At 39.1% G+C, this 11,863-nt stretch overlaps 1 protein-coding gene across 1 annotated transcript; it reads left to right on the top strand.

Annotated features, from left to right (window-relative positions):
* The first annotated feature begins 2,016 nt into the window (after positions 1-2,016).
* Positions 2,017-9,908, top strand: LOC124129038. Its single transcript, XM_048385249.1, has 5 exons — positions 2,017-2,151; positions 2,497-2,638; positions 5,609-5,764; positions 6,046-6,114; positions 9,419-9,908. Exons 2-5 carry the CDS (start codon positions 2,530-2,532, stop codon positions 9,889-9,891), a joined length of 807 nt encoding a protein of 268 aa, XP_048241206.1. The 5' UTR covers positions 2,017-2,151; positions 2,497-2,529; the 3' UTR covers positions 9,892-9,908.
* The last annotated feature ends 1,955 nt before the right edge of the window (positions 9,909-11,863 follow it).

Here is an 11,863-nt window from a genome sequence, read left to right as displayed (position 1 = left end):
AAACCGCCTCATATGTTTCCTATTTAGATCGGGGTGGTGGGGTAGCCTAGTGGTTAAAACGTTCGCTCGTCACGCCAAAGACCCGGGTTCGATTCCCGACATGGGTACAATGTGTGAAGCCCATTTGTGGTGTCCCCCGCCGTGATATTGCTGGAATATTGCTAAAAGCGGCGTAAAACCATACTCACTCACTACTATTTAGATCTATGCATAAAGATTCAGAGTTACAAAACACTCTTCACAAGACTGTAAGACAAGACGGATGACTTCACCTTTCCAATAGTCAACTTTCCCTTCATGTCGAGCAATATTCCTGCAGCTCCTGTCCTTGGTGACGACAATACACAACTTTTGAGGTATAAACGATCATGCCCTTTCTACCAAGATTTCAAAAGGGGTATTACAACTCATACATGTGGAGGACATGTTCAAATTTGACTGTCAAGTGACGAAAATGATATCCCATGCAATTCCCTATTTTGACTTGTACAATATGTTTCCGTGTTTTTTTCAGGTGAACAATTGACTTGGCGTTGCATGTGCTTGTGATGGGTACCACCGGTGGAGCAGGATACACTCCCCTGGTTATCATCACTATTTGATTGTGATTCATAAACACAAACATACATTTCTCATGAACATGGAACATGATTTTATTATCGTGGAACAATTGACTTGTCTTTGCATGAGTTTATGACGGGCGCCGGCAGAGCAGGATACACTAACACTTGGTCTCATCACTATTCAATAGTTACTCATAAACACATACCAGTGGCAATCATAATCATACATTTAAGTATTCACGTGTGTAGTACTAGGCCTAAAACAAAAACCTACATTTATGACAATTTTATGCGGCGGGACAGGCTTACTTTTTCGCGAATCAGGTGGTGTCATCCATTCATTAATTAGAATTTTATAACTATTTTGCCTTTCACTCCCAATGGAATCAGGTCAGATAATCGCGACTGATTATCCTATGGTGTTGACGTTTTATATTTACTGTCAAAGGATACTTATCAACATGCACTTGTTCTGAAACATCTTTCAATGTGTGAATTATTGATTTAGATTGCATACAACTCTCATGTTTTGTACATTGCCCCTGCCTGTGTTAAACAACACAAATGGTTATGTATATTTATGGACGCTCTTATCATGCATTTTCATTCACTTTCATACTACGGAATGATGAGCTGATATTTCACACATTCAGAATATTTGATCGATTTATTAAACTGTCAAATAAGAAGACCCTTCATTTCCGTTCTTGTCTTTAGTTTACCGTTAACCAAGACCATCTTCCAGAAAATAACAACCTGTCTCCCGAAACTGACTAACGGTAGTGTCAACTGATTTAGCCAACATGTTGCATCCTCTATTAGGCAAGAGTTCCCGAATATGCAGTCATCTCATTACCATAAGGAGTCCAACGATACTTTCAGCTGATATATTGTTCGGACTTTTCATAATTAGTTATTTCAAGTTTTAATATTGAGACATGCAATTGTCACATGGAATTAAAACAACAAAAATTTTGACTATTGTTGTATAGCATAATTACATACAGGAAGGTGAAGAAACATACTCGCGTGTGGTGTGCACACTCAGTGCTGGGCCAGAGGCAATGCCACATTGATAACCAACAGCTGTCACTTGCTGGTTCTGTAAACACAGCCATTAACGCCTATGTACTGATACATGATATGTGAAGCGATCAAGGCCAGGTGTAAAGATGTGTATCACGTAGTGCACTAAAGCATGAAATGTACAGTCGCAATTACACCCTAGCATGATGCGTGCCCTATCAGTGTCTCATTTTAACTTCTGTTACTCATTCATCAATAACTAAACAGAGATAAAAATCAACGTTTCAGCATGCATCAGTTAACCCTTACTGCTGTAAACATCTATTTATGTGATACAGTGATTAAATGAGAATAAATGTTTGCTATTTTTAGCAATATTCTAGAAATATCACATCTGGAGACACCACACATGGGCCACACACGCGGTAGCCATGGATGAAATTGAACGTGTGCCATCGTCGCGACGAGCTAACACCTTAAGCAGTGGGCTATTCGTTACCATAGAGAATGAAATCAGGCTTTGTCATTTTCTGTGTGAGGATATTTACTGAAGGTCATGTTGGTATGAACAGCACGGACTTTTATAAACATGTACACCATGGGTCAACATTTTGTTCGCATGTGTCTACTAATGCTTGAACAGCCGATTTCCTATATTTTAGCCATACACCTGTATATGCTTTTTGATGTGGCTTTATACAGTGCAACAAATGTCACATGTTTTTATGCAGACATTCATAATACACGTTTTCAGACTTTTACTTTGCTTGACTTTGTGAATGTAACACATAGGGTTTATGTCAGCAGCAACTGTTGAAAAATATGACTAATGATTCGTTCACACCCAACTCGAGTGGGATATTTATCTTTCAATCAACTGTAATGTTTGGTAACATTTGTTCTAAAGGTTGATGCAAGGGTAGGTGTTAGGTCCTGGTAGATGAGTATATATGTCTCCCAGCTCTACCTTCACTGTCGGTGTGGAATGAAGACAATGACGATGCTGCATACAACGTTCATCCTCCTCCTCTGTGTGGAACTTGTCACAGGTGACTATATAGTTTCAATTTTCTTTATGAATTATCATAATGCGTGGGTTGACGATGTTTACTTCTTAACCAGTAGTTGTGTGCAGGATGTTATTTTAGCTACTTGTAATGGTCAACAACATACCTTGCACTTCCACATAGAACACCGATGACATAATTTATGAGCCCAATTTGTTTTTTTAAATCTGTAATAAGGTCGTAATTAGGTTTGAACTATTGAGGTAACAATGCAATATGTGAACCATGTTTGACTTGTTTCATAAATCAAACATGTTTTCAGTTGTGTTATGAACCTAAGGTTATTTCCTTGCATTCGCACACTTCTTACGAATATGAACTAGTGGGCTACTTTATAGGGGGACTCTGCAATTCAGCAATATTCCAACTATATGGTGGCGGACCAGACGAACCAGTGATTGATATCATGAACAAGGATCCATGTCTTCCGGGTATGATGGCATGTATCAACCATGTGACGGGGCCTAAGTCAAATAACTTCACACAACTAGTAGGTATATCTTGTTGTATGTAATAGGTTGTAAGAACTGAAGTTGGAAGCAATTTCCGTTCACACAGCAATGGGTTGCATACACCCCGTGTCTCGTGAGACATGTTTTTGTTACTTCTGAAACATATTTGAAGTACTGAACATTGTAGGAGAATTATGATCAAATGACACCGGGCTTACCTCTGACATGACGGATATCTGACATACTCCTTGTTCTACCTCATGGTGTTAACACTTAATTGCAAAATAAGAACACATTAGAGGAGAAAAAGTGCTAAATGTTGTCGATGATTATGTATTGCATAAAAATAACTTAAATATGGGCACTTTTAATTGCACACATATAAACATATTGTGTGATGAATGTTTCTCTTTGACTTTTTTTCATATACTGTGTGCAAATGCAATACTGCCCTATGTCTGAAATACACAATGACATATGTTATCAATTTGCTATGATTCACTTTACTCATTAAATATGAACAATAGCGTGATGTAGAGAGGTGTACCCACACTCAAATAAGAAGGGGCAAGACTGAGCTTAGCTGAACAGTAGCTTTTTGTACCTCGGTTGTTGTGACTCACAATATATTTTGTATTAGTTTTTTCATGAGTAACCGAACTTTTCCACGCAAATATTGATATTGAAATTGACACCACAAAATAAAGTTTAAACATGTAACATTCTATATTACTCATAATTTTCGTTTACAAATATTTGATAAAATGAGTCAAATTGTAGTTTTTTTCAATGCAAGAGAAAGTCATTATGTGAAAAATGTTTTGAATATAAACAGATAAAAATATAGGCTGTTCGTTGATATTGATTTGACAAGTCACACATAGTCAATGTTTATTGTTTAAATCTAATATATTAAATGCCATTCTTAACATGCAATGTGAGCATCTGTTCCTATATCTTTTGTGATTAAACACGAACTTGGTGCATCCTTTGACATCCGTGTTCTGTCAATCGAACGATCCGAAACAAATTTAAAAACCAAATCTAAAGTTGTGGATGTATTTTGTCAAATGTGGCCAATTTCATCCACGGAATATTGAAAACAAAATACAGTCACTACTGTGTGCGATGTCGCGTCTGCCACGGTGGTAAAGGTCAAGATTTGTGCCTTATTTTTCCAATCATTGCGACACACAAATATTATTAATTCCTCAATTCTTGCCATGATTTTTAACTCATGCATATTCTCCCTAATCTCATCCAATGTATGCAACACCATGGAAAATGGATCTGTTGTAATAGCAGAAAATGCAAAAGGGTGTTAAAAGGGAGGTTTGAAACGTTTCAAACGATAAGATTTCAGAGATGGGGGTTTGTTTTCACTCATGATTCATGTTGATTTCGTCTTGGCAACATGTTAAAGTTACACTGCTTGTTTAGAAAGCATACATGTAAATATCATGTGGTTTTAATACACAGTATTATAGGCCGCATACATACAACTTGTCGCAGGATGAAAGAGCATGTCTTATGCCTTATGCAACCAACAAGTTGCATACTATGGTGGCCGAAAGGGGACCTAGCTTTGTCGCCTTCAATTATGGCCGCGAGAAAGCAATGAAGCGATTAAGCTATAACACAAGACACGAAAGGGATACCAAGAGATGAGAAATCAATACCACAAGACGAGAAAGCTATAACACGAGACGAGAAAGCGATACCACGAGATGGGAAAGCAATATATTGAGAAAGCGATAGACTGATACGAGAAAGCGATAAAGCAAGGCGGCGATAAAGCAAGAAAGTGAGAAAGCAATAGAGCGGGAAAGGGATAGAGCTTCAAAATGTTAAAGTTAGAAAGCGATCTTTCCCATGATGGCGTACATTAAAAAGTTTTTGCTGCTATTCAGGGCTCCATTCCTATAATTTTCACCGCTGTTTTGCCTTTCATGCCTCACAATTTCAACATTTTGTAGTACAGATAAATTTGTTAGATATTCATACAGAATGTTATCTCGTTTCGTTTGCAAACACGCATGTGTTTACTTTGTTACATGGCTACAATGTGTGAAGCTCATTTCTGGTGTCCCCCGCCGTAATATTGCTAAATGCCTAAACTCTCCCTCCGCCGTCGGTACCAGCATTGTGTAGGATGATATTAGTTATATCTCTCCATGTTTAGACTAACATGCTCTTGGATACTTGTGAATACCTTTCACTATTCAATACTTACAACTAAAACATTACTATTGATATGTGTACTTATCCCAAGTAAACGTATCAACATGATAACACCATCGTGATAGCAATAGGAGCGGTGAGTTAACCTAGTGGTTGAAGCATTAGCTCCTTACGCTGAAGATCCAGGCTCGATTCCCAACATGGGTACCATATGTGAAGCTGCTCATTTCTGGGGTCCTGGCGGCATAAACCCATACTCACTCACTCACACTGGTGTTTATCAAATTACTACATGCAAACTTTGCTTTGAGTTTTGTAGGTGCTTCTTTGAAGAAAAACAAAACTGGTGTCATTACTCCGTGCTCGGCTTCCACGAACAGGCAGTTCATGCATGAGCTGAGGTCGCTGCTAAGCCTCTATCTGGGGGAGAAGGTTCTACCGCCAGCGACCTCCACTCCACAAAGTAGCAGCTCGGGTAAACACGCCTTTGTGTTTCTGTGTATGTTTAGTCTTTGATGTCAGGAAGGTATATATAAGATGGTGATATCAGTACTTGAGGATTGCTTTCAATTTATGATTGTTCACATTCGGCGGTATTCTACTGTTTACATTCTGTGCTGAAGTCATTCAATTTCAACTCATGTTTTTCGTACTTTACCTATACGGCACACATAAAGATTAGCACACACCATGTCTCTCCCCGTCAAGTATTTATTTGTCTGTATTGAAATCTGTGTTTGTTCTCTATATTTGTAGGAGGAGGAGCGATGTTCACTCGGTGGGGAAAGACAACATGTCCGTCTGGAAATGATGTCATGTATAAAGGTAAAACATTTCAAGACATACGTTTTCTAAAAGTTAAAAGAGAGTAAATCACTTTGTCAGATGGATTTACTTTTTATGTTATCTGAATATTTTCAGGGTGTCAGTTCAATCGAAGTTAACTTATAGAATGCTATCATCTCATGCATAAGTGAACTTTGTTGGGACATATGCAGTTAACACGAAAAGGCCTGTATTGAATCTACTCCCTTACATAATGTGTATGGAAATCGAAAACAATCCCATGTGTACAGTGTGTGTAACTGCAATTTTTCAATGTATTTATTTTGGAGATTTAAGGGATGCAGAAAATTAAAACAAAATTATATTTTATTGCATCATGTATTTAGCACTTATCACCACAAGAAAAATGTTGTCAGCAAGTATTAGATACTTCATTTTTCACGACAAACATCACATTAATTAAGGTCAAACATACTCTCTCAGAAGATGTGCAACCCTATCAGTATAATCGATCAGAGATACTTCATTGTTCAACAGATGTTCCTTCTCGCGTCTTCTCCGCGTATTTAGTTACTCATTTCACTGATAGTTTTTGACAAAAAAAGTTTAAATTAATATTATCTCTTTTCTAAGTGTTTGAATCTATTGTCTGCTATTAATCTTTACTTGTCAAACTATATCAGTTACATTCTTAATTGACAAAAGAATAAATATTTGAATAAATAAACTGCTTTTAATTTCTCTCTCCGCTTAAGTTGTCCCCACCCAAACTCCCCTATGACCAGTGATTGTCTCTCCCAAACAGATTATACGGATCAGTGACTACACGGATTACACTGAGCAATGGGGAAACCACTTATTCATGGTTGTAAACCTCCAGTGATGCATTACCATGGTTACAACAGGTTGTTCTTTTCTCCGAAAATCCCTCTGCCTACGGGATTCTCGAGCTGTGCGCTTTTGGCTGAGAACTTGCGAGTGCTACAATTGAAATTTCAGAATTAAAGTTATGTCATGTAAACAAAAAGCATCTTCATATCTGTCGGTTTATAAGTCAGATATAAAACTTCTCCTATGGCTATCCATGAAAATGATGCACTCCAGCGCAGGCGGTTTATATCCTATACATAGACAACCCAGACAGAGTAACGCTCTAAAACTTAGAGGGGTGGTCGGGTAGCCTAGTGGTTAAAGCCTCCACTCGTCACACCGAAGACCTGGGTTCGATTCCCGGCATGGGTATAATGTGTGAAGCCCATTTCTGATGTCCCCCGCCGTGGTATTGCTGGAATATTGCTAAAAGCGGCGTAAAACCACACTCACTCACTCACTAAAACTAAGAGAACCAGGACTGTAATCGTCTTTACATATGCGGGTTACGACACAGTCTTAACCACGGCAGTCATAAAACCTTGCTTGTTTGCTTGTTTGATGTTTATGGCCCTGTCACTCAACGTGTTAGAGTAACTTGCCCTAGCGTGTAAAAGACAGTTGGTATGCTGTCATACATCGAGCTTCAACGAAAAACCATGATTTTGGCCTATCCGTAGCGTATACACGACGGGTTCACCGTTTATGTAACGCACGTCTAACGTATTAGTAGCGTATCACTGACTTCTACATAACTAATGAAAGCGTATAAGAGCGTACTGCCAGCGTGTGCCTGGCGTGTTCAACGTATGGCCAGCGTATGCCTAGCGTATGAGAAAGGTATGACGAGCGTTCAGCGTTGGGGTAAGGTGCCCAAAACGGGCCTCGAGGTAGAATAACTAGTCGTGTAACCCATTCATCAACAGCATCATGTTGCCTCCCAAAAAGAAACCTGCCAGGGGCCGAGCACGATCTGGAAAAGTGTCACTTGGAGGATGTCATGCTGATGTTGGAGAATGGCTATTTCTTCTTGGTGCAGCGCTAGCCTCTCAGGATCCTTCACCTCCATCTTCTATGATGTCTCCATCACCGCCTCAATCAGTGATGAGGTGGTACTGACCGGGACCCAATATATACAGAAACCCCAACACGCTGGTGCTACGGTGCAAATGCGCTAGATACACGTTTAATGGGTTATTTTGTCGTCAGACATACGTCTAATACGCCATATACTTTGGATGCATACGTTAGAAGTAAGTTACGCATACGTTATCAATACGTTAGGTGTACAGTACACCTTCAGCCAACTTGTGTCGACGTATATCAGCGTATGGGTAACGTATATCCGGTTGGCGTATGTAGAGCGAACCTCTAACGTATGCCTAACGTATAATTCATACGTTTCCATGCGCCGAAAAGTGTTTGCATGTACAAAAACGTTTTTTAGCCTAGGCGTACTACAACGTATACCAATTTACACCAAACTTATCCATAGCCTGTTTCAACGTTGCCGGCGTTTTGGCAAAAATTCCCATACGTTGCCATACGTGACTGCTATACGTTGTAGCGCGACAGGGCCATTAACGCTGCACTCAGAAATATTCCAGCAATATGACGACTGTCTGTAAATAATTGAGTCTGGACCTGACAATCCAGTGATTGACATCATAAGCAGGGATCCACGCAATTGGGATACCATGACATGCATCAACCGAGTCAACGAGCCTGACCACCCGATCTTATTAGTCGCTTCTTGTGACAAGCAAAGTCGCCTTTTATGGCAAGCATGGGTTGCTGAAGACCTATTCTACCCCGGATCTTCAAGGGTCTCAATACAAAGGAACGTGCAGACTTCATTTTCATGTGGCAGGGCTGTTTTTTCTCGGAGAATGAACTTTGAATATTGTAATAAAAACCACAATTCTACATTTTGTAACCTAAATTTGTATGTATTGTTATTTGTAAATGCATACCATCAATGACTGAGAAAGATGACGTTTCCATAAATATTTGTTTATCAAATTTTACATATGAATCGTTGTCGTTGTTCGTGACTTACATAAGCACCATGGTACCTACGTTCAGAACATTGGCTCCTGCCCCGGGCAACGAGCTTTGACTGGAACTTATTTTTCGGTAAATGGATGTTTCCAACAGAAATGAATGGCTCATTTGTTTTTCTTCCACGCCTAAGGCCTAAATGCATATATATGCATATTCTGCCGTACTTTTCAACAATTTCGATGTATTTTATTTTGTTAAAGGGTAGGCGTACGGGTGAAAATGATAAATAGAACTCACTTGTTGAGTTTTTGTTATATGGGCAATACCAACCGAGTCTTGGTTAATCATTATTCGCCTTGCCATTGGCTCGGCAAAATTAATTAACTAACACTTTGTTGATGATTTCAATATTTAATAAAAAATATATGTCTTTACACAGAATTTAACCTAGATCCTTTCAATCTCCCAGGTTATGCAGGAGGAAGCCATTACACGGCCAAGGGTGGACCAGGGACAACTCTGTGCCTTCCAGATTCTCCGATCTACGCCAAACATACTACAGCAGACACTTACAGTCAACTCTATGGGACTGAGTATGAAACTCTTGCAGCAACAGGACCTCTGCACAACATGTTTCAACACGATGTTCCTTGTGTGGTGTGCCGCAGTCGTCGCAGGAGGAGTGCTGTCATGGTCCCTGCCAGGAATGCGTGCTTCCCTCAGTGGCATCTGGAATACAAGGGGTACCTCTTCGGGGGAGCCACTAGACACTCAGGGTCAAGTGATTACGTGTGTGTAGATGAAGACCCAGAATCCATAAAGGGAGGCCATGCAAACAAAGACGAACATCTCCTGTACCTGGTCGAGTCTATCTGTGGGTCCCTGCCATGTCCACCATATGTTAATGGCTGGGAGATGACCTGTGCTGTCTGTACAAAATAAATATATATAGTCCATGTGGACCATACCATCTGTCAAATATGTACATTAACTGTGTCTTACATACATCCGATAAACACATTCGGTTTTCATATCCATATAAACTGTGTATATAAGTTTACTGAGTTGCATGTGGCACAAAAAGTAGCGTTTGAAATGATTGTCTCATTGTGTAAGGACAGACGGACCATGTTGACCTGTCAGGCTGGAGTGAGTGAGTTTGGTTGTCTCATTGTATAAGGATAGACCACGTTGACACGTTGCCGTTTAGTTATTGCTGCCTGGAGGTCCAAGCTGCAAGTTATCTCCACTGAGGAACTTCAGGTCAGTGTCATTACACAAGGCCATTCACATGCATGTTTTCCTGATTGATAGAGGTCCAACATTGCAGCATATCATCTGAATCGATCAGTCACATAGTGGTTTATACCATACCGTTACATTAACAAATACTGTATACGGAGTATCAAGACAACTGACGTAATATAAAACCATGATGAAAAAAACTTGTAGCTGTACGTTTCCTTTCTGGACAGAAGACTGGTTCAAATTTGCAGTATGTAATCAAACCATGTTTCATTGATTACACAAGTACCTCAAAGTAACACTAAATGAAGTGTGTATTTATTGTTCTCTTGCCCAAAATAAAGATCCATCCTGAATGTTTTGTGTGGTCTAAACTTGACACTAAATGACAAAACCACAGTTTTATTAACCAGTCTGTTTTAATGAAGATAGTTTGGATGTTTATTATATACGTTGTCAGTGGCTACAAACCACTAAAAAACCTTCAACTGATGTGAAATGAATTGTGTCGTAACACAACAGACATAATGACGTGAATTCAAAACTATGGATAGCTACAAACTCTGTGAGAATAGATACTGCTCTTATCACAGTTGGTGTCTGAACACAGAAATGTGTAATGAACACAGCTTGTGATATAAACCATCAGCTACAGTAGTTCACTGCTGTTCAGTATACTGGGTTACTTGTTTGCTAAAATGGTTCCTCATTGAGAGCCATAAATTATGTGTCGTTTTACTTTAAAGCCCCACCCTGACTATAAATAGCCCGCAAGGTGGCGGTGTTTCAGTTTCGAACAATGACTGACAATGTAAACACAACCATGTGTCGGGAGAAGCTTTTTGAAAACCATATGGGAATAACTTGTTTGATAGGCATTACTTAGAAGTTGGCGGATGACAAGATAGACACAATTTTATGGATAACAACTTCTTTAATACTGTAAAAAGCGACGTTTCGGTATAGATCCTTATACCGTTGTCAAGCAAGACAACGGTATAAGGATCTATACCGAAACGTCGCTTTTTACAGTATTAAAGAAGTTGTTATCCATAAAATTGTGTCTATCTTGTCATATGGGAATAAGATCACCATTGACCGTCACACTTCGTATCAGCATGGATGACAAACCATGGATACAACAAATGGCTCCATATCTAGATATAAGTCAATAAATTTCTGTACTTTTATCATAAAAAATCGAATCGATCGTGTTTGGCGTCTGCATCAATCACAGTTGGCGGAGCTTATTTACGGTTGCGCTATAAATAGCAAAGCACATGGTCATGTGTACATGTGACACATTCAATGTATTTGTGGTCAAAGTGCATTGTGTTGTATATTTTTACAGCAGAACAGCAGCAGAACATCGGTTTCGGTTAATGTAACAGTAACAATACTTAAATACGAATTTGACGACACGATTCTTTCAGTTCAATCCGAAAATTACAGATATGTGTTTAGTTTTGGTCATTTGCATTCAACAGTTAGATCTGTGCCACACAATAATCACAATAATGTTATATTTATAAAACGTAAATTATTACACAGAATTTTCAACTAGTGTTTAGGAAGGGGTCAAATTTGAAGCGCCAGAGGTTGCGCCAATATTTCTAGATCTCTAGATCTCTTGGTTACAATAGATGAATATGTCACGTTTATCAACATA

The sequence above is a fragment of the Haliotis rufescens genome, unplaced genomic scaffold (assembly GCF_023055435.1).
Source record: "Haliotis rufescens isolate VD_foot unplaced genomic scaffold, xgHalRufe1.0.p SCAF_56, whole genome shotgun sequence".
Lineage (NCBI taxonomy): Eukaryota > Metazoa > Mollusca > Gastropoda > Lepetellida > Haliotidae > Haliotis > Haliotis rufescens.
This window is presented reverse-complemented; position numbering and strand designations above follow the sequence as displayed.